Source organism: Bombina bombina, chromosome 7 (genome assembly GCF_027579735.1).
Source record: "Bombina bombina isolate aBomBom1 chromosome 7, aBomBom1.pri, whole genome shotgun sequence".
Classification (NCBI taxonomy): Eukaryota; Metazoa; Chordata; class Amphibia; order Anura; family Bombinatoridae; genus Bombina; species Bombina bombina.
In genome coordinates this window covers 280,983,560-281,007,934 of record NC_069505.1, presented here as the reverse complement: position 1 = coordinate 281,007,934, position 24,375 = coordinate 280,983,560, and the positions used below count along the sequence as shown (strand labels likewise).

At 39.1% G+C, this 24,375-nt stretch overlaps 1 protein-coding gene across 1 annotated transcript in view; it reads left to right on the top strand.

Annotated features, from left to right (window-relative positions):
• ITPR1 (inositol 1,4,5-trisphosphate receptor type 1) overlaps positions 1-24,375 on the top strand; it is a 532,169-nt gene that overhangs the window by 410,301 nt on the left and 97,493 nt on the right. The window contains exons 31-36 of the mRNA XM_053689365.1: positions 12,331-12,456; positions 12,922-13,050; positions 13,433-13,553; positions 13,742-13,926; positions 14,010-14,158; positions 18,783-18,894. Coding sequence (XP_053545340.1) covers positions 12,331-12,456; positions 12,922-13,050; positions 13,433-13,553; positions 13,742-13,926; positions 14,010-14,158; positions 18,783-18,894 — 822 coding nt within the window. The remainder of the gene's footprint in view (positions 1-12,330; positions 12,457-12,921; positions 13,051-13,432; positions 13,554-13,741; positions 13,927-14,009; positions 14,159-18,782; positions 18,895-24,375) is intronic.

The window sequence follows — 24,375 nt, the reverse complement described above, 5'->3', positions numbered from 1 at the left end:
TCTACCCTCTTTGGCTCTCTCTCTCCCCTCTTTGGCTCTCTCTCCCCCCTCTTTGGCTCTCTCTCCCCCCTCTTTGGCTCTCTCTCCCCCCTCTTTGGCTCTCTCTCCCCCCCTCTTTGGCTCTCTCTCCCCCCTCTTTGGCTCTCTCTCCCCCCTCTTTGGCTCTCTCTCGCCCCTCTTTGGCTCTCTCTCGCCCCTCTTTGGCTCTCTCTCGCCCCTCTTTGGCTCTCTCTCGCCCCTCTTTGGCTCTCTCTCGCCACCCCATCGCGTCACCCCACCCGGCCACACCCGCCAACCACGCCCCCTTGTGGCGACGCCCGGCCACGCCCCCTCACGGCGACACCCGCCAACCACGCCCCCTTGTGGCGACGCCCGGCCACGCCCATCGCAGTGATACCGCCCGGCCACGCCCCCATCGCGGCACTCCGCCCGGCCACGCCCATCGCGGTGACATCCGCCGCCCACGCCCCTCGTCGCACCCGGTCAAGCCCATCGCCGCACCCCGGCCACGCCCCCTGACACTTCTCAGCCTTACTCTGTGCTGAGTGCTGAGTGTCAGGATCCAAATGGCCAGGTATGTTTGTCACGTGCAGTCTCTACTGCGCATGACTGCATCTGACAAACATACTTGGCCATTTATTATATAGGATAGAGTATATGTGTTCTTTATTAAAAGAAGTGTTAATTACTTTGGATATTGAGGTAACCAGTCCTATTGACGTTCAGTCTAATAAAAGTTTAAATGCTGTTTTTAAACCTCCTGTGGTTTCCCCAAGGGTTTTTCCCATTCCTGAGGCTATTTCTGATATGATTTCTAGGGAATGGAATAAGCCAGGTACTTCCTTTAGTCCTTCTTCAAGGTTTAAGAGATTGTATCCTTTACCAGCAAAATCTATAGAGTTTTGGGAAAAGATCCCCAAAGTTGATGGGGCTATTTCTACTCTTGCTAAACGTACCACTATTCCTATGGAAGATAGCACTTCCTTTAAGGATCCTTTAGATAGGAAGCTTGAATCTTATCGAAGGAAGGCCTATTTATATTCAGGTCATCTTCTCAGACCTGCTATTTCTTTGGGTGATGTTGCAGCTGCATCAACTTTCTGGTTGGAAAATTTAGCGCAACGTGAATTGGATTTTGACATATCTAGCATTGTTCGCTTACTGCAACATGCTAATCATTTTATTTGTGATGCCATTTTTGATATTATCAAAATTGATGTTAGATCCATGTCTTTAGCTGTATTAGCTAGAAGAATGGAATGCTGATATGACATCTAAATCTAGATTACTATCTTTCTTTCCAAGGTAATAATTTATTTTGTTCTCAGTTGGATTCTATTATTTCAACTATCACTGGAGGAAAAGGAGTTTTTCTGCCTCAGGATAAAAAAAACTAAAGGTAAATCTAAGGCTTCTAACAGTTTTCGTTCCTTTCGTCAGAATAAGGAAGAAAAACTCAATCCTCCTCCCAAGGAATCTGCTTCCAGTTGGAAGCCTTCCTGAAATTGGAATAAATCCAAGCCATTTAGGAAACCAAAGTCTGCCCCTAAGTCCACATGAAGGTGCGGCCCTCATTCCAGCTCAGCTGGTAGGGGGCAGATTAAGGTTTTTCAAGGATTTTTGGATAAAATCAGTCCAAAATCATTGGATTCAGAGCATTGTCTCTCAAGGGTATCGAATAGGATTCAAAGTAAGACCTCCTGTGAGAAGATTTTTTCTCTCACACATCCCTGTAAATCCAGTAAAAGCTCAGGCTTTTCTGAAGTGTGTTTCAGACCTGAAGTCTTCAGGGGTAATAATGCCAGTTCCTCTTCAGGAACAAGGTTTGGGGTTTTATTCAAACCTATTCATTGTACCAAAGAAAGAAAAATTTTTCAGACCAGTTCTGGATCTGAAAATTTTGAATCGTTATGTAAGAGTACCAACTTTCAAGATGGTGACTAAGGACTATTCTGCCTTTTGTTCAGCAAGGACATTATATGTCCACAATAGACTTGCAGGATGCATACCTTCATATTCCGATTCATCCAGAACACCATCAGTTTCTGAGATTCTCTTTTCTAGACAAGCATTACCAATTTGTTGCTCTTCCATTTGGCCTAGCAACAGCTCCAAGAATCTTTTCAAAGGTTCTGGGTGCCCTACTATCTGTAATCAGAGAACAGGGTATTGCGGTGTTTCCTTATTTGGACGATATCTTGGTACTAGCTCAGTCTTTACATACTGCAGAATCTCACACGAATCAACTAGTGTTGTTTCTTCGGAAACATGGTTGGAGGATCAATTTACCAAAAAGTTTCTTGATTCCTCAGACAAAGGTCACCTTTTTAGGTTTCCAGATAGATTCAGTGTCCATGACTCTGTCTCTAACAAACAAGAGATGTTTAAAATTGGTCGCAGCATGCCGGCACCTTCAGTCTCAGTCATTCCCTTCAGTGGCTATGTGCATGGAAGTTTTAGGTCTCATGACTGCAGCATCGGACGCGATCCCCTTTGCTCGTTTTCATATTTGACCTCTACAGCTTTGCACGCTGAATCAATGGTGCAGGGATTATATAAAGATATCACAATTAATATCCTTGAATCCCAATGTACGACACTCTCTGACATGGTGGATAGATCACCATCGTTTGGTTCAAGGGGCCTCTCTTGTTTAGCCAACCTGGACTGTGATCTCAACAGATGCAAGTCTTTCAGGTTGGGGAGCTGTTTGGGGAGATCTGACAGCACAAGGGGTTTGGAAATCTCAAGAGGCGAGATTACCAATAAATATTTTAGAACTCCGTGCAATTCTCAGGGCTCTTCAGTCTTGGCCTCTGCTAAAGAGAGAACCGTTCATTTGTTTTCAGACAGACAATATCACAACTGTGGCTTATGTCAATCATCAGGGTGGGACTCACAGTCCCCAAGCTATGAAAGAAGTATCTCAGATACTTATTTGGGCGGAATCCAGCTCCTGTCTAATCTCTGCGGTGCATATCCGAGGTGTAGACAATTGGGTGGTGGATTATCTCAGCCGCCAGACTTTACATCCAGGGGAGTGTTTTCTCAGATTGTTCAGATGTGGGGTCTTCCAGAGATAGATCTCATGGCCTCTCATCTAAACAAGAAACTTCCCAGATACCTGTCCAGGTCCAGGGATGTTCAGGCGGAAGCAGTGGATAAACTGACACTTCCTTGGTGTTATCATCCTGCTTACATCTTCCCGCCTCTAGTTCTCCTTCCAAGAGTGATCTCCAAAATCATCATGGAACAGTCTTCTGTGTTGCTGGTGGCTCCAGCATGGCCACACAGGTTTTGGTATGCGGATCTGGTGTGAATGTCCAGTTGCCCGCCTTGGCCACTTCCGTTAGGGCCGGACCTACTATCTCAAGGTCCGTTTTTCCATCAGGATCTCAAATCATTAAATTTGAAGGTATGGAAATTGAACGTTTAGTTCTAAGTCATAGAGGTTTCTCTGACTCAGTGATTAATACTATGTTACAAGCTCGTAAATCTGTCTCTAGAAAGATTTATTATAGAGTTTGGAAGACTTATATTTCATGGTGTTCATCTCATAAATTCTCCTGGCATTCTTTTAGAATTCCTAGAATTGTACAGTTCCTTCAGGATGGTTTGGATAAGGGTTTGTCTGCAAGTTCCTTGAAAGGACAAATCTCCGCTCTTTCTTATTTCACAGAAAGATTGCTATACTTCCTGATATTCACTGTTTTGTACAGGCTTTAGTTCGTATTAAGCCTGTCATTAAATCAATTTCTCCTCCTTGGAGTCTTAAATTGGTTTTGAAGGCGTTACAGGCTCCTCCATTTGAGCCTATGCATTCTTTGGACATCAAGTCCGACAGACCTTGATAAATAGAGGCTTAAGCATTCTTTGGTCATTTAACTACTTTCCTGGAAATTGTTGTTCCTTTTGGCTATCTCTTCTGCTAGAAGAGTTTCTGAGCTATCTGCTCTTTCTTGTGAGTCTCCTTTTCTGATTTTTTATTAGGATAAGGCAGTTTTGCGGACTTCTTTTCAATTTTTACCTAAGGTTGTGAATTCTAACAACATTAGTAGAGAAATTATTGTCCCTTCTTTATGTCCTAATCCTAAGAATTCTTTGGAGAGATCCTTACATTCTTTGGATGTGGTAAGAGTTTTGAAATATTATGTGGAAGCTACTAAAAATTTCAGGAAGACTTCCAGTCTTTGTTTTATTTTCTGGTCCTAGGAAAGGTCAGAAAGCTTCTGCTATTTCCTTGGCTTCTTGGTTGAAACTTTTGATTCATCAAGCTTATTTGGAGTCGGGTCAAACCCCGCCTCAGATAATTACAGCTCAGTCTCCACTTTGTGGGCTTTTAAGAATGAAGCTTCAGTTGATCAGATTTGCAAAGCAGCAACTTGGTCCTCTTTGCATCCATTTACTAAATTCTACCATTTTGATGTATTTGCTTCTTCAGAAGCAGTTTTTGGTAGAAAATTTCTTCAGGCAGCTGTTTCAGTTTGATTCTTCTGCTTTTGATTTAAGTTTTTTTCTTTCAAATATGAAATAAACTTATTTTTTTGGGTTGTGGACTAATATTTTCAGCGGAATATGGCTGTTTTTATTTTTATTCCCTCCCCTTCTAGTGACTCTTGAGTGGAAGACTCCACATCTTGGGTATTGATATCCCATATGTCACTAGCTCATGAACTCTTGCCAATTACATGAAAGAAAACATAATTTATGTAAGAACTTACCTGATATTGGCAAGAGTCCATGAGGCCCACCCTTTTTATGGTGGTTATGATTTTTTTAATAAAGCACAATTATTTCCAAATTTCCTTTGTTGATGCTTTCTACTCCTTTCTTTATCACCCCACTGCTTGGCTATTCGTTAAACTGAATTGTGGGTGTGGTGAGGTTTGGGAAACTTTGCCCCTCCTGGTAGGATTGTATATCCCATATGTCACTAGCTCAAGGACTCTTGCCAATATGAAAGAAATGAATTTATCAGGTAAGTTCTTACATGAATTATGTTTTCTTTCATGTAATTGGCAAGAGTCCATGAGCTAGTGACGTATGGGATATACAATCCTACCAGGAGGGGCAAAGTTTCCCAAACCTCAAAATGCCTATAAAATACACCCCTCACCACACCCACAATTCAGTTTTACAAACTTTGCCTCCTATGGAGGTGGTGAAATAAGTTTGTGCTAAGATTTCTACGTTGACATGCGCTTCTCAGCATTTTGAAGCCTGATTCCTCTGAGTGCAGCGAATGTCAGAGGGACGTGGAGAGTATCACCTATTGAGTGCAATGATTTTCCTAACGGGGGTCTTTTTCATACGTTCTCTGTTATTGGTCGTAGAGATTCATCTACCTCCCTTTTCAGATCGACGATATACTCTCATATACCATTACCTCTACTGATAACTGTTTCAGTACTAGTATGGCTATCTGCTATATGTGGATGGGTGTCTTTTGGTAAGTATGTTTTTATTACTTAAGACACCTTAGCTATGGTTTGGCACTTTATGCATTTATATAAAGTTCTAAATATATGTATTGTACTTATATTTGCCATGAGTCAGGTTCATTATTTCCTTTTGCAGATTGTCAGTTTCATACTTGGGGAAGTTAATATTAAGAAATATTTTTCTTACCTGGGGTTTAGACTTTTTTTCAATTGACTACTTTGTTTCAAATTGCGGGCTGACTTAGGCTTGTGGGTGCGCCAAATGCTACACTTAATTGCGTCATTCTTGGCGCGACCTTTTTTTGGCGCGAAAGGTACGTTCGTTGACGCAAGTTTGTCATTTCCGGCGTCATAATTGACGCAGAGGTTCACACAGGGTTGCGTCGTTGGTGACGCGAGTGTGTCATGTCCGGACATGGTTGGCGCCCAAAAAATTTTCAGTTACGTTGTGCGTCAAACTATTTTTCATTATTTATTTGCCCCATTGCTTTTTGCCTCTTGCCTTTTTCTATGACACAGGGCTATGCTATTTGCATTTTTTTCCCATTCCTGAAACTTTCATATAAGGAAATTTACAAATTTTGCTTTATATGTTTATTTTACATTTTGCAAGATGTCTCAAACTGATCCTGCCTCAGAAGTATCTGTTGGAACTTTGCTGCCTGATGTCGGTTCTACTAAAGCTAAGTGCATTTTATTTCCGAATGTCGTATTGGTTATCATGATAAACTTTTACATGCAGATATTGTGTCCATCAGTTAATAGTACATCTCCTGCTGTTGTTCCTTCAACTTTTAATGTACATGTTATACCTATGAAATTTAAAGAATTTTGTTACTGATTCTATTCAGAAGGCTTTGTCTGCTATTCTGCCTTCTAATTAATATAAAGGTCTTTTAAAACTTCTCATAAGGTTGATGAAATTTCAAATGACAGACAACATAATAAATTATCCTCTTCTGATGAGGATCTATCTGATTCAGAAGATCTTTCCTCAGATATTGACACTAACAAATTTACTTATTTATTTAAAATTAAGTATTTTCGTTCTTTGTTAAAGAAGTGTTAATTATTTTGGATATCATGGAAACTAGTCCTCTTGATATTAGAACAAGTAAATTCTGTTTTTAAACCTCCTGTGGTTACTCCACAGGTTTTTTTATGTTCTTGTTGCTATTTCTCTTATAAATTCTAAGGAATGGAATTAGCCGGGTACTTATTTTATTCCTCCTTCGAGGTTTAAAAAATTGTATCTTTTTACCAGCAATTTCTATAGAGTTTTGGGAAAAGATCCTCAAAGTTGATGGAGCTTGCTGAATGTACCTCTATTCCTATGGAAGATAGTACTTAAGTTCCTTTAGATCGAAAACTTGAATCTTATCTAAGGAAAGCTTTTTTTATATTCAGGTCGTCTCAGGCTGATGTTGGCTTGATGTTGCAGCTGCATCAACTTTTTTGTTTGAGATTATGCGCAACAAGAATTGGATTCTGATTTATCTAGCATTGTTCGCTTACTACAACATACTAATCATCAGTTCTGATGCCATTTTTTGATATCATCAAGATTGATGTTAGATCTATGTCTTTAGCTATTTTTAGCTACAAGAGTTTTGAGGCTTAAATCTTGGAATGCTGATATGACTTTTTAAGTCTAGATTGCTATCTTTTTCTTCCAAGGTAATAAGAGACCTAAGGGTAAATATAAAGCTTCTAAATCGTTTTCATTCTTTTTTCAAATAAGGAACAAAAACCTAATCCTTCCCTATGGAATCTGTTTCCAATTGGAAACCTTCATTAAATGGAATAAATCTAACCCATTTAAGAAACCAAAAAGCCAGCTCCTAAGTCTGCATGAAGGTGCGACTCTCATTCCAGCTCAGCTGGTATGGGGCAGATTAAGGTTTTTTTCAAGAACGTTTTGGATAAATTCGGTCCAAATCAATGGTTTCAGAGTATTGTCTCTCAGGGGTTTCGAATAGGATTCTGAGTAAATCCTCCTGTGAGAAGATTTTTTTCTCTCACGCATCCCAGCAAATCCAGTTAAAGCTCAGGCTTTCCTGAAGTGTGTTTCAGGCCTGGAGTTTCAGGGGTAGTTATGCCAATTCCTTTTCAGAGACATGGTCTGGGGTTTTATTCAAATCTATTCATTGTTCCAAAGAAGGAAATTTTCATTCAGACCAATTCTGGATCTGAAGATTTTGATTAGTTATGTAACAGTACCAATTTTCAATTGGTGACTTTAAGGTCTGTTCTGCCTTTTATTCAGCAAGGACATTGCAGGATGTATACCTTCATATTTCGATTTATTCAGATCATTATCAGTTCCTGAGATTCTCTTTTCTAGACAAGCGTTACCAATTCGTTGCTTTTCCATTTGGACTAGCAACCGCTCAAAGAATTTTTTTTAAAGGTTCTTTGTGCCCTGCTTTATGGAAACCAGAGAGCAGGGTATTGTGGTGTTTCCTTATATGGACGATATCTTGGTACTAGCTCAGTCTTTCTGTTCTGCGGAATCTCACACTAATCAACTAGTGTTTCTTCAGAAACATGGTTGGAGGATCAATTTTCCAAAAAGTTTCTTGATTCCTCAGACAAGGGTCACCTTTTTAGGTTTCCAGATAGATTCAGTGTCCATGACTCTGTCTCTAACAGATAAGAGACGTTTGAAAGTGGTTGCAGCCTGTCGGCACCTTCAGTCTCAGTCATTCCATACAGTGGTTGTGTGCATGGAACATTTCAGTCTCATGACTGCCGCATTGGATGCAATTCCCTTTGCTCGTTCTCACATGAGACCTCTCCAGCTTTGTTTGCTGAATCCATGGTGCAGGGATTATACAAAGATATCACAATTAATATCCTTAAATCCCAATGTTTGACACACTCTGACGTGATGTTAAATCACCAGAGTTTAGTTCAAGGGGCTTCTTTGTTCGGCTAACCTGGACTATAATCTCAACAGATGCAAGTCTTTCAGGTTGGGGAGCTGTTTGGGGATCTCTGACAGCACAAGGGGTTTGGAAATCTCAAGAGGCGAGATTACCAATCAATATTTAGAACTCTGTGCAATTCTCAGAGCTCTTCAGTTTTGGCCTCTGTTGAAGAGAGAGCTGTTTATTTATTTTCAAACAGACAATATCACATACAGTGGCATTTGTCAATCAGCAGGGTAGGACTCACAGTCCACAAGCTATGAAGAAGTATCTCAGATACTTGCTTGGGCGGAATCCAGCTCCTGTCTAATTTCTGTGGTGCATATCCCAGGTATAGACATTGGGAGGCGGATTATCTCAGCCCTCAGACTTTACATCCTGGGGAGTGGTTCCTCCATCCAGATGTGTTTTCCCAGATTGTTCAGATAAGGGGTCTTCTACGGATAGATCTGATGGCATCTCATCTAAACAAGAGACTTCCCAGATACCTGTCCAGGTTCAGGGATTTTCAGGCCGAAGCAGTGGGTGCGCTGACACTTCCTTGGTATTATCAACCTGCTTATATTTTTCCACCTCTTGTTCTTCTTCCAAGAGTGATCTCCAGAATCATCATGGAACAATCATTTGTGTTGCTGGTGGCTCCAGCATGATCTCACAGGTTTTGGTATGCGGTCTTGTTCGGATGTCCAGCTGCCAAACTTGGCCACTTCTGTTAAGGCCGGACCTATTGTCTCAAGGTCCGTTTTTTCCATCAGATTTTCAAATTATTAAATTTGAAGGTATGGAAATTGATCGCTTAGTGCTAAGTCATAGAGGTTTCTCTGACTTAGTGATTAATAATATATTACAAGCTCGTAAATCTGTCTCTTGAAAGATTTATTATGGAGTTTGGAAGATTTACATTTCATGGTGTTCTCATTAATTCTCTTGGCATTCTTTTAGAGTTGCAAGAATTTTACAGTTTCTTCTGGATGGTTTGGATAAAGTTTTATCTGCAAGTTCCTTGAAGGGACAAATCTCTGCTCTTTCTGTTTTATTCACAGAAAGATCGCTAAACTTCCTGATATTCACTGTTTTGTACAGGATTTAGTTCTTATTTAAGCCTGTCATTAAATCAATCTCTCCTCCTTGGAGTCTTAATTTGGTTTGGAAGGCTTTACAGGCTCCTCCATATTGAACCTATGGGGCATATTTATCGAGCTCCGTATGGAGCTTGATGCCCTGTGTTTCTGGCGAGCCTGCAGGCTCGCCAGAAACAGCAGTTATGAAGCAGCGGTCACAAAGACATTGCCGGAAATCAACCCGATTGAGTACGATCGGGTTGATTGACACCCCCTGCTGGCGGCCTATTGGCCGCGAGTCTGCAGGGGGCGGCATTGCACCAGCAGCTCTTGTGAGCTGCTGGTGCAATGCTGAATACGGCGAGCGTATTGCTCGCTGTATTCAGCGAGGTCTGTCGGACCTGATCCGCACTGTCGGATCAAGTCTGACAGACCTTGATAAATAGAGGCTTAAGCATTCTTTGGTCATTTAACTACTTTCTTGGAAAGAATTGTTCCTTTTGGCCATCTCTTCTGCTAGAAGAGTTTCTGAGCTATCTGCTCTTTCTTGTGAATCTCCTTTTCTGATTTATCATCAGGATAAGGAGGTTTTGCGGACTTCATTTAAATTTTTTCCTAAGGTTGTGAATTCTATCAACATCAATAGAGAAATTGTTGTCCCTTCCTTGTGTCCTACTCCTAAGAATTCTTTGGAAAGATCCTTAAATTCTTTGGATATGGTGAGAGCTTTGAAATATTATATTGAATATATGTGGACATATATACTAAAGATTTCAGGAAGACTTCTGCTATTTTCTTGGTTTCTTGATTAAAGCTTTTGATTCTTCAAGCTTATTTGAGTCGGGTTAAACCCCGCCTCAGAGAATTACAGCTCATTCTCCTAGATCAGTCTCCACTTTGTTGGCTTTTAAGAATGAAGCTTCAGTTTATCAAATTTGCAAGTGGCAACTTGGTCTTCTTTACATACATTTGCTAAATTCTACCGTTTTGATGTATTTGCTTCTTCAGAAGTAGTTTTTGGTAGAAAAATTCTTCATGCAGCTGTTTGTTTGATTCTTCTGCTGATGTTTTACATTTTTCTTTTCTTTATGAGAATAACTTATATTTTGGGTTGTGGATTAATTTTTCAGCATATGGCTGTTTATTTTTATCCCTCCCTCTCTAGTGACTCTTGCGTGGAGTTCCACATCTTGGGTATTTGATATCCCATACGTCACTAGCTCATGGACTCTTGCCAATTACATGAAAGAAAACATAATTTATGTAAGAACTTACCTGATAAATTCATTTCTTTCATATTGGCAAGAGTCCATGAGGCCCACCCTTTTTATGGTGGTTATGATTTTTTTGTATAAAGCACAATTATTTCCAAATTCCTTTGTTGAGGCTTTTTTACTCCTTTATCACCCCACTGCTTGGCTATTTGTTAAACTGAATTGTGGGTGTGGTGAGCGGTGTATTTATAGGCATTTTGAGGTTTGGGAAACTTTGCCCCTCCTGGTAGGATTGTATATCCCATACGTCACTAGCTCATGGACTCTTGCCAATATGAAAGAAATTAATTTATCCGGTAAATTCTTACATAAATTGTTTTTTTTTACATAGAGATGTTCAGGTGATATTTTCTAGTCCGCTTTTTACAGCTATGCTGCATCACTTTCAAGTGTTTAAACATTTGGGTATTATGGCCCTTTAAAGGAATATGAAACACAAATTTAACTTTCATGTTTCTTACAGAGCATACAATTTTAAGAGACTTTTCCATTTCATTCTGTTAACAAAATTTACTTCACTCTCATGGTATTCTAATTAGGCCTTAGGAGCTGCAATGTACTGCTTGGACTAGTTTTTATTGGTTTATACACACGCTATTGGCTTACTAGGTGTGCATCTAGGTCACAGCCGTTTATGGTTGCTCTGGAGCGGACTTTGTAGCCCCTTTGCAAGGGTTAAACACCATTTATATGAAAGCAAAAGTGCCATAACTCAGATTATTTTAGTTTTGCCCTTTGTCTTTTTAATTAAACATTCTTATATAGTTGTAACTTCCTAATAAGTTCAAGGTTAGCCCATTCCTGTATTTGTTCCTAAATGTTAACGGAAAATACTCTTTAGATTACTGCACTCAAATTACTGGATGTGTGCACATAGTTCAAGAAGTAAATATAAACAATAAATCGACAAACTAACTTAAAGGGACAGTCGACATTGTGGATAATGTTACATAATCTGCACTATGTGCAGAGTTCTGTAACATAGGGAGAGCCTTCCATCTGAAAAGAAATGTCAAACTAATTTGAGGACTAAAGCTACACTTACCTAGTTAGTGTAGCCGTCCTCTTCAGTGTAGAAGTTTTTTTTTTTTAAATAGAGCGTCACAGGTTCACTGTTAACTTAGTGCAGCGGAGTCTGTTGGCGCTCTACAAATAACAGATAATAATAATAATAAATCACAGTACACTTTATGGCTCCATTAAACTATATGTAGTGTGCTCCCGTGCTATGTCATTGTAGTTAAATGGCACCACGAAGTGCACTGTGATTTGACAGTGATCCTGTGACGTTCTATTTAAAAAAACAAAACTACTACGCTGAAGAGGATGGCTACACTATCTAGGTAAGTGTAGCTTTAGCCCTCAAATTAGTTTGACATTTCTTTTCAGATGGAAGGCTCTCCCTATGTTACAGAATTATGTAACTGTAAAAAAACCAAAAAACTATTTTGTCAAAATTGATATAATATAGTTCAGTATTTGTGCCCTCTTTGTGCATCAACTGTTCCCATCTACTCACCTTCCCAATGTGTTCTGTTGGTTGTAAGTAGATTCTGAAGGGCCTTCTAGCCTGTCGGATAATGGGGACCTGTTTAAATGTAGATTTTATGGTGTTTGTTCCCAGGTGAAGATTGCATACATTAACTTCCTGAATCATTGCTATGTGGACACTGAGGTTGAAATGAAGGAAATCTACACAAGTAATCATATGTGGAAACTGTTTGAGAGCTTCCTGGTGGACATCTGCAGGGTAAGCTACAGAAGGTGCTGTCCATTTATTTATATAGCGCCACTAAATTCCGTAGCGCTGGACATGAATATTTAACCACACTGATGTGAAAATAACACTTGTTGGCCATCACAACCCCTTTTTAAGTCACTGGTGATGGCAGACTCACCACCTACCACATACATTTACCTGCAAATGAGTTTGTAAATCATTAGGACACGCTGAAGATGCGGACATAACATTCTAAAGCAAAAATTAAAATGCCTCAATTTGTTAGAGCAGGAATGGCCAACTGGCGGCTCATGGACCACAATGTTTACAGTAATGTTTCTGTTGGAATTTGAATTCTTTATTTCTTTGAATAGCTGTTTTTTTATAGTTTAGACTATTTGCTTTTTGTATATTTGTGACTCGCTTTGTATAAGGACAGCTTAGTGCACGAGAATATTTGTATGTTATTTTTATTTCTGTTTCTCCCATCACTAGGTTTGTAACAGTACAAGCGAGCGGAAGCATGCAGATGTGATGCTGGAGAAATATGTAACAGAGACTGTAATGAGCATTATCAATACCTTCTTCAGCTCTCCATTCTCAGATCAGAGCACCACTCTACAGGTATGTTAGAAAGCAGTGAAGTGTGGTCAGGGCTAAGGCTTATGGGTAGGGGGCTGTTGAACAGATGCTAACAAATGTGTAATGTGCATCTATTAATCCTGTGCTAATTACACGTTTTGATGCAGGCTTCTATGCTGACCAAAATGAAGGAGGTAACAAGAGGGTTGTGGACACTTTGTGTTTGTCCTTACTACTCACAGGTGGCAGATATAGAATTTCACTTATGCAGGCACTTTTTTGGTTTATGGTATTGCTGTATAAATGGCAGCAAGTACAGTTACTGTTTTCACACTGATGGTTGTGGGTGTACTGTATAGGAGTATGGTTGCTCTGAGATGGTCGGAAAGGTGTAATTTATTTGGTATTGTCCATCTTTTTTTAGACTCGGCAGCCAGTGTTTGTCCAGCTTTTGCAGGCAGTATTCAGAGTCTATCACTGCAATTGGCTGTTGCCTCCTCAGAAAGCCTCCGTAGAGAGCTGTATCCGGGTGCTTTCAGACGTGGGTAAGATGAGGATACCTGAGGTTCTGGGGTGATGTGGGGCAGTAGGTAAAGTGGTCAACATAACTAACAATAAGTACTATGTGGAAATATGTTTGGATAAATATATTGGAAGTGTGAGGTGTTAATGGTTGAGAATAACGTTTGATAGAATGGAACTTCTATCGCTGTTTGTCTCGTCTATATTATAGCAAAGAGCCGAGCGATTGCTATTCCAGTAGATCTGGACAGTCAAGTGAACAACTTATTCCTAAAGAGCCACAACATTGTGCAGAAAACCGCAATGAGCTGGCGCATGTCAGCAAGGAATGCTGCTCGGCGGGACTCTGTGCTGACTGTATGTCGGGACTATCGAAACATCATTGAGAGGCTACAGGTACTGGGTTTATCTGCTTCTTGCATGTGTTGAGTCACCATAGAGCATCATTTTTACCACTTTTATGTCATTTTCCTTTGCAGGATATAGTCTCCTCACTTGAAGACCGCTTGCGGCCTCTGGTTCAGGCAGAGCTCTCTGTGCTTGTAGACGTCCTGCACAGGCCAGAACTGCTCTTTCCAGAGCACACAGATGCCCGTAGGAAGTGTGAAAGTGGCCAGTTCATTTGCAAGTAAGTGAACCAATGATATTTCTTTCATGTAATTGGCAAGAGTCCATGAGCTAGTGATGTAAAGAATATACAATCCTACCAGGAGGGCCAAAGATTCCCAAACCTCAAAATGCCTATAAATACTCCCCTCACCACACCCAAAATTCAGTTTTACAAACGTTGCCTCCTATGGAGGTGGTGAAATAAGTTTGTGCTAAGATTTCTATGTTGATATGCGCTTCTCAGCATTTTGATGCCCGATTCCTCTGAGTACAGTAAATATCAGAGGGTTGTGAAGAGAGTATCACCTATTGAATGCTATGGTTTTCCTCACGGGGATCTATTTCATAGGTTCTCTGTTATCGGTCGTAGAGATTTATCTCCTACCTCCCTTTTCAGATCGACGATATACTCTCATATTCCATTACCTGTACTGATAACCGTTTCAGTACTGGTTTGGCTATCTGCTATATGTGGATGGGTGTCTTTCGGTAAGTATCTTTTTATTACTTAAGACACCCTCAGCTATGGTTTGGCACTTTATGCATTAATATAAAGTTCTAAATATATGTATTGACTGTTTTTTTCTTTCAATTTCGCGGGCAAAATTAGGCTCGCGAGGGCACAAAATGCCAAAGTTTATTGCATCATTCTTGGCACGAGAATGTTTGGCGCAAAGGTACTTCGTTGATGCAAATTCGTCATTTCCGGCGTCTTAGTTGTCGCCGAGTTTCTTACACAAGGTTGCGTCGTTAATGAAGCGAGTGTGTCATTTCCGAATGTTAGCGGCAAAAAAATTTCAGTTACGTTGGGCGCCAAATAATTTCATTATTTAAAAACCCCATTCCTATATGCCTCTTGCCTTTTTTACATGTCAGAGGGCTATGCTGTTTGCATTTTTTTCCCATTCCTAAAACTGTCATATAAGGAAATTGATAATTTTTCTTTATATGTTGTTTTTTCTCTTACATTCTGCAAGATGTCTCAATATCCTGTTTCAGAAATCACTGTTGGAACCCTGCTGCCTGATAACAGTTCTACCAAAGCTAAGTGCATTTGTTGTAAACTTGTGGAGATTATATCTCCAGCTGTGGTTTGAAATAGTTGTCATGATAAACTTTTACATGCAGATAATGTGTCCATCAGTAATAGTACATTGCCTGTTGCTGTTCATTCAACATCTAATGTACAAGATATACCTGTGAATTTAAAAGATTTTATTTCTGATTCTATTCAGAAGGCTCTTTCTGACATCCTGCCTTCTAATAAACGTAAAAGGTCTTTTAAAACTTCTCATAAACTTGATGAATTTTCGAATGACCCACAACATACTGAATTATCTTCCTCTGATAAGGATCTATCTGATTCAGAAGATCCTTCCTCAGATATCGACACTGACAAATCTACTTATTTATTTAAATAGAGTACATTCGTTCAAGAAGTGTTGATTACATTGGATATTGAGGAAACTACTCCAGAAGTTTTTCCAGTTCCTGGTGCTATTTCTGATATGATTTCTAAGGAATGGAATAGGTCTGGTACATCTTTTATTCCTTCTTCAAGGTTTAAAAAAATTGTATCCTTTGCCAACAGTTACATTGGAGTTTTGGGAAAAGATCCCCAAAGTTGATGGGGCTATCTCTACTCTTGCTAAACGTACTACTATTTCTATGGAAAATAGTACTTCTTTTAAATATCCTTTAGATAGGAAACTTGAATCTTATCGAAGGAAAGCCTATTTATATTCTGGCCATCTTCTCAGGCCTGCAATTTCTTTGGCTGATGTTGCAGCTGCATCAACTTTTTGGTTGGAACATTTAGCACAACAAGAATTGAATTCTGATTTGTCTAGCATTGTTCGCTTGCTTCAACATGCTAATCCATTTTATTTGTGATGCCATTTTTTATATCATCAAAATTGATGTTAAATCTATGTCTTTAGCTATTTTAGCTAGAAGAGCTTTGTGGCTTAAATCTTGGAATGCTGACATGACTTCTAAGTCTAGATTGCTATCACTTTCTTTCCAAGGTTCTCAGTTGGATTCAATTATTTCAACTGTCACTGGGGGGAAGGGAGTTTTTTTGTCTCAGGATAAAAGACCTAAGGGTAAATCTTAAGCTTCTAACCGCTTTCGACAAATTAAGGAGCAGAAACCTAATCCTTCCCCCAAGGAATCTGTTTCCAATTGGAAACCTTCTTCAAATTGGAATAAATCCAAGCCATTTAAGAAACCAAAGCCAGCCCCCAAGTCTGCATGAAGGTGCGGCCCTCATTCCATTCATTAAGATTTTTCCAGGATGTTTGGACAAATTTTGTCCGATATCAATGGATTTATTTTATCTCGGGGGTATCGAATAGGATTCATAGTAAGACCTCCTGTGAGAAGATTTTTTTTCTCTCGCACATCCCAGCAAATCCAGTAAAGGCTCAGGCTTTCCTGAAGTGTGTTTCAGACCTAGAGCTTTCAGGGGTAATCATGCCAGTTCCATTTCAGGAACAGGGTCTGGGTTTTTATTCAAATCTATTCATTGTCCCAAAGAAAGGAGATTTATTCAGACATGTTCTGGATCTAAAAATTTTGAATCGTTATGTAAGAGTACCAACTTTCAAGATGGTGACTATAAGGACTATTCTGCCTTTTGTTCAGCAAGGGCATTATATGTCCACAATAGACTTACAGGATTCTTATCTTCATATTCCGATTCATCCAGACCATTATCAGTTTCTGAGATTCTCTTTTCTGGACAAGCATTACCAATTTGTCACTCTTCCGTTTGGCCTAGCGACAGCTCCAAGAAACTTTTTGAAGGTTCTTGGTGCCCTACTCTCTGTAATTGGAGAACAGGGCATTGCTGTGTTTCCTTATTTGGACGATATCTTGGTACTAGCTCAGTCTTTACATTCTGCAGAATCTCACACGAATCAACTAGTGTTGTTTCTTCGAAAACATGGTTGGAGTATCAATTTACTAAAAAGTTCTTTGATTCCTCAGACAAGGGTCACCTTTTTAGGTTTCCAGATAGATTCAGTGTCCATGACTCTGTCTCTGACGAGACGTTTAAAATTGGTTTCAGCCTGTCAGAACCTTCAGTCTCAGTCATTCCCTTCAGTAGCTATGTGCATGGAAGTTTTAGGTCTCATGACTACAGCATCGGACACAATCCTCTTTGCTCGTTTTCGTATGATACCTTTCCAGTTTGTATGCTGAACCAATGGTGCAGGGATTATACAATATCATCACAATTAATATCCTTAAAGGGACACTGAACCTAAATTTTTTTATTTTGTGATTCAGATAGAGCATGCAATTTTAAGCAACTTTCTAATTTACTCCTATTAGCAATTTTGCTTTGTTCTCTTGCTATCTTTATTTGAAAAAGAAGGCATCTAAGTTTTTTGTTTGTTTCAGTACTCTGGATAGCACTTTTTTATTGGTAGATGAATTTATCCACCAATCAGCAAGGACAACCCAGGTTGTTCACCAAAAATGGGCCGGCATCAAAACTTACATTCTTGCAGTTCAAATAAAGATACCAAGAGAATGAAGAAAATTTGATAATAGGAGTAAATTATAAAGTTGCTTAAAATGTCATGCTCTATCTGAATCACAAAAGAAAAAACTTGGGTACAGTGTCCCTTTAAATCCCAATGTTCAACTATCTTTAACTTGGTGGTTAGCTCACCATTGTATAGTTCTGGGGGCCTCTTTTGTTCGTCCAACCTGGACTGTGAACACATCAGATGCAAGTCTTTCAGGTTGGGGAGCTGTTTGGGGATCTCTGACAGCACAAGGGGTTTGGAAATCTCAAGCAGCGAGATTACCAATCAATATTTTTTTTTTTTTTTCTACTAGATCAGCTTCCACTTCGTGGGCTTTTAAGAATGAAGCTTCAGTTGATCAGATTTGCAGAGCAGCAACTTGGTCTTCTTTGCATACATTTACTAAATTCTACCGTTTTGATGTATTTGCTTCTTCGGAATCAGTTTTTGGTAGAAAAGTTCTTCAGGCAGCTGTTTGTTTGATTCTTCTGCTTATGATTTAAGTTTTTCTTTTCATTTATGAGAATAAATTTATAATTTGGGTTGTGGATTAATTTCTTTCAGCGAAAAATGGCTGTTTTTATTTTATCCCTCCCTCTCTAGTGACTCTTGCGTGGAGTTCCACATCTTGGGTGTTGCTATCCCATACGTCACTAGCTCATGGACTTTTGCCAATTACATGAGAGAAAACATAATTTATGTAAGAACTTACCTGATAAATTCATCTTTCATATTGGCAAGAGTCCATGAGACCCACCCTTTTTATGGTGGTTATGATATTTTTGTATAAAGCACAATTATTTCCAAATTCCTTTGATGCTTTTTACTCCTTTCTTTATCACCCCACTACTTGGCTATTCGTTTAACTGAATTGTGGGTGTGGTTAGGGGTGTATTTCTAGGCATTTTGCGGTTTGGGAAACTTTGCCCCTCCTGGTAGGATTGTATATCCCATACATCACTTGCTCATGGACTCTTGCCAATATGGAAGAAATGAATTTATCAGGTAAATTCTTACATAAATTATGTGTTTTAATGGGATGTTGGCAGAAGCAAGAGGTTTCTTGAAATGATCAATCAGTTCACTTCATCTATTTTATTTCAGACTAATTCGACACACAAAGCATCTTCTTGAAGAGAATGAGGAGAAGCTTTGCATCAAAGTTCTTCAGACTCTACGTGAAATGATGGCGAAGGACAGAGGATACGGGGATAAGGTACCATTTACAGAAACTGTATCCCTTGTTTAGTCCCCATCACTTGTTTTAATGTTGTTCGCATGTGATGCATTGGAAGTTTTGAGCATCTGTATCTGCAGTACCGGTGTGTACCACAGGGAGGCAGTACAAGAGTGACTGTCAAGTGTAGTTTGCAAACGGAGGTTTTCCCCATCCAGTGTGTTTTTTTTGGAGTTTTTTATAGTCTTTATTCTGTCATTCCTTTATTCTGGGCACTTCTTTTTGTGGCTCAACTGTACTCTCATGTTGCTGGGTTATGCCTGCTTCTAAAACGTGCTTTCCTCTTTTACAGCTGATAGCGCTTGAAGCAGTGGAAAGCTCTGAGGTTTTCTCACATTTGTCAGTCTGACCCTCTAGCTTTCCTTCCCCTGGTCAGCCTGTGATTCCACCCCCACTTCCTTTTTACTGTCAGTCTGACCACCTTCAGGCTCCCCTTTTTCCGTTTGTCAGTCTGATATCACATTCAAGCCTCTTAATTAGAGATGTCTATTTCTGTAAGGGGAAGGGGTCATTTGAACCTTTTTTTGTGTGTGTCATTTTACAACATGGAACAATGTTGTATATTGTTCCATGTGACGTCCGTTCCTGTGGCTACAGATTTGCAAGTGTTCTGTCAATCCTACATGCTCAACAAATAGATATTACCACCCTTCAATCTCATGTAGTTGTGACCAGAGTTTCTGATACTAACAATGCTTTTCCCATTGTTACCATCCCCCTACTCAAGAGGGTAAGGCTCGCTCTTTTCTAGGGAATACACCGATAGTATCTCACTGTCCAGTGGCTTATTACAGAGTAACCTATATTAGTAATTTTTTTTATGTAGTCACAATATGCATCAATTAGGGACAGTAAAGTCAAAATTAAACTTAAATTGATTTGGTAGAGTATTACGTTTCAACAACGTTCTAATTGATTTCTATTATCAGTTTTGCTTAGTTCTTTTGGTATCCTTTTGTTAAAGTGTAATCTTAGGTGAGCTCAGATGCATGCACGTGTCTTAAGCTATCTGGCAGTAGTGTTTGCAACATTGTTTATACATTACTGCTGCCAATGACAAGTGCACTCTCCTAAGTTCCTATCAGCCTTGCTAGGTTTAATCTTCAACAAAGAATGCCAAGAGAACAAAGTTAATTTGATTATAGAAGTCAATTGGAAAGTTTGTTTAAAATTGCATGCTCTGACTCATGACTTTACTGTCCCTTTAAGCATTGTGCTGCAAATGTTCTATATGCAAAATACTTATTTTAAAAGCATTTAGGGCTTAATTACAAATGTAGTACAAACGAGAGCACAGGGTGCATCATGTTGTACTTGGTCCTGTGCTATGAATAGAGAACAAATCTGTTATTACACGTGTATGACAGCGCTATTAGTGCTCATATTACTAGTGTATGACAGCGCTATTAGTGCTCATATTACTGGTGTATGACAGCGCTATTAGTGCTCATATTACTGGTGTATGACAGCGCTATTGGTGCTCATATTACTGGTGTATGACAGCGCTATTAGTGCTCATATTACAGGTGTATGACAGCGCTATTAGTGCTCATATTACAGGTGTATGACAGCGCTAGTAGTGCTCATATTACAGGTGTATGACAGCGCTATTAGTGCTCATATTACAGGTGTATGACAGCGCTATTAGAGCTCATATTACAGGTGTATGACAGCGCTATTAGTGCTCATATTACAGGTGTATGACAGCGCTATTAGTGCTCATATTACAGGTGTATGACAGCGCTATTAGTGCTCATATTACAGGTGTATGACAGCGCTATTAGTGCTCATATTACAGGTGTATGACAGCGCTATTAGTGCTCATATTACAGGTGTATGACAGCGCTATTAGTGCTCATATTACAGGTGTATGACAGCGCTATTAGTGCTCATATTACAGGTGTATGACAGCGCTATTAGTGCTCATATTACAGGTGTATGACAGCGCTATTAGTGCTCATATTACAGGTGTATGACAGCGCTATTAGTGCTCATATTACAGGTGTATGACAGCGCTATTAGTGCTCATATTACAGGGTTAAAGGGACAATGAAACCCAACAATTTTCTTTTGTGATTCAGACAAAGCATCCAATTTTAAAATAGTTTCCAAATTCTGAAAAGTATATCCAGATAGGCTCAGTAGCTACTGATTGGTGGCTGCACATAGATGCCGCGTGTAATTGGCTCACTCATGTGCATTGCTATTTCTTCAACAAAAGGATATCGGTAGAATAAAACAAATTAGATAATAGATGTTTCAACATACCATGGAAGGCTCAGGAGCAACAATACACTGCAGTGAGCTAGCTGCTGATTGGTTGTTGCACAAATATGACTTGTATGTATTCTTCTAGCTCCTAGTAGTGCATCACTGCTTCTTCAGCAAAGGATACCAATAGAATGAAAAAAAATTGATGATAGAAGTAAATTTGAAAGTTATTTAGAACAGGAAGTCATACAAATAATCCTTGAAGTTTTATTAAAGGTTAATCAGGATACACAGTAAAAAAGTGCCCCCCAAATGTGCAATAGATATCCTCTTACGCATTTCGTGTGAGAGTTAACACTTCGTCAGAGAGGTCCCTTTAGACAGAGGTTTAGGGATCCTTAAAGGGACAGTCAAGTATAAATTAAACTTTCATTATTCAGATAGGACTTTTAATTTTAATTGACTTTCCAATTTACTTTTATCATCAAATTTGCTTTTTTCTCTTGGTATTTTTAGTTTAAACTAAACATAGGTAGGCTCATATGAGGGCTGCCTCTTATCACATGCTTTTTAAATTTCTTTTCCACACAAAGAGACAGAAAGTACTCGTGGGCCATATAGATAATACTTTGTTCAGGCACAGAAAGTTATTTAAAGGGACAGTAAACCTTAAAAATAATGTTATATAATTCTGCACATAGTGCAGAATTATATAACATTATTTAAGTGCTATAGTTCTAAAAGCCTTTTCTTTCATGTAATTAGCAAGAGTCCATGAGCTAGTGACGTATGGGATATACATTCCTACCAGGAGGGGCAAAGTTACCCAAACCTCAAAATGCCTACAAATACACCCCTCACCACACCCACAAATCAGTTTTACAAACGTTGTCTCCTATGGAGGTGGTGAAGTAAGTTTGTGCTAGATTCTACGTTGATATGCGCTCCGCAGCAGGTTGGAGCCCGGTTTTCCTCTCAGCGTGCAGTGAATGTCAGAGGGATGTGAGGAGAGTATTGCCTATTTTGAATGCAGTGATCTCCTTCTACGGGGTCTATTTCATAGGTTCTCTGTTATCGGTCGTAGAGATTCATCTCTTACCTCCCTTTTCAGATCGACGATATACTCTTATATATATATATATACCATTACCTCTGCTGATTTTCGTTTCAGTACTGGTTTGGCTTTCTACAAACATGTAGATGAGTGTCCTGGGGTAAGTAAGTCTTATTTTCTGTGACACTCTAAGCTATGGTTGGGCACTTTTTTTATAAAGTTCTAAATATATGTATTCAAACATTTATTTGCCTTGACTCAGGATGTTCAACATTCCTTATTTTCAGATAGTCAGTTTCATATTTGGGATAATGCACTTGAATCAATTATTTTTCTTACCTTAAAAATTTGACTTTTTTCCCTGTGGGCTGTTAGGCTCGCGGGGGCTGAGAATGCTTCATTTTATTGCGTCATTCTTGGCGCAGACTTTTTTGGCGCAAAAAATCTTTTCTGTTTCCGGCGTCATACGTGTCGCCGGAAGTTGCGTCATTTTTGACGTTCTTTTGCGCCAAAAATGTCGGCGTTCCGGACGTGGCATCATTTTTGCCGCCAAAAGAATTTAGGCGCCAAATAATGTGGGCGTCTTATTTGGCGCTAAAAAAATATGGGCGTCGCTTTTGTCTCCACATTATTTAAGTCTCATTTTTCTTTGCTTCTGGTTGCTAGAAGCTTGTTCCTTGGCATTTTTTCCCATTCCTGAAACTGTCATTTAAGGAATTTGATCAATTTTGCTTTATATGTTGTTTTTTCTCTTACATATTGCAAGATGTCTCACGTTGCATCTGAGTCAGAAGATACTTCAGGAAAATCGCTGTCTGGTGCTGGATCTACCAAAGCTAAGTGTATCTGCTGTAAACTTTTGGTAGCTGTTCCTCCAGCTGTTGTTTGTATTAATTGTCATGACAAACTTGTTAATGCAGATAATATTTCCTTTAGTAATGTACCATTACCTGTTGCAGTTCCATCAACATCTAATGTTCAGAATGTTCCTGATAACATAAGAGATTTTGTTTCTGAATCCATCAAGAAGGCTATGTCTGTTATTCCTCCTTCTAGTAAACATAAAAAATCTTTTAAAACTTCTCTTTATACAGATGAATTTTTAAATGAACATCATCATTCTGATTCTAATGACTCTTCTGGTTCAGAGGATTCTGTCTCAGAGGTTGATGCTGATAAATCTTCATATTTATTTAAAATGGAATTTATTCGTTCTTTACTTAAAGAAGTACTAATTGCTTTAGAAATTGAGGATTCTGGTCCTCTTGATACTAAATCTAAACGTTTAGATAAGGTCTTTAAATCTCCTGTGGTTATTCCAGAAGTTTTTCCTGTTCCTGGTGCTATTTCTGAAGTAATTTCCAGAGAATGGAATAATTTGGGTAATTCATTTACTCCTTCTAAACGTTTTAAGCAATTATATCCTGTGCCGTCTGACAGATTAGAATTTTGGGACAAAATCCCTAAAGTTGATGGGGCTATTTCTACCCTTGCTAAACGTACTACTATTCCTACGTCAGATGGTACTTCCTTTAAGGATCCTTTAGATAGGAAAATTGAATCCTTTCTAAGAAAAGCTTATCTGTGTTCAGGTAATCTTCTTAGACCTGCTATATCATTGGCTGATGTTGCTGCAGCTTCAACTTTTTGGTTGGAAACTTTAGCGCAACAAGTAACAGATCATGATTCTCATAATATTATTCTTCTTCTTCAAGCTCCTCCTTTTGAACCCATGCATTCATTGGACATTAAATTACTTTCTTGGAAAGTTTTGTTCCTTTTGGCGATCTCTTCTGCCAGAAGAGTCTCTGAATTATCTGCTCTTTCTTGTGAGTCTCCTTTTCTGATTTTTCATCAGGATAAGGCGGTGTTGCGAACTTCTTTTGAATTTTTACCTAAGGTTGTGAATTCCAACAACATTAGTAGAGAAATTGTGGTTCCCTCATTATGTCCTAATCCTAAGAATTCTAAGGAGAAATCGTTGCATTCTTTGGATGTTGTTAGAGCTTTGAAATATTATGTTGAAGCTACTAAGTCTTTCCGAAAGACTTCTAGTCTATTTGTTATCTTTTCCGGTTCTAGAAAAGGCCAGAAAGCTTCTGCCGTTTCTTTGGCATCTTGGTTGAAATCTTTAATTCATCATGCCTATGTCGAGTCGGGTAAAACTCCGCCTCAAAGGATTACAGCTCATTCTA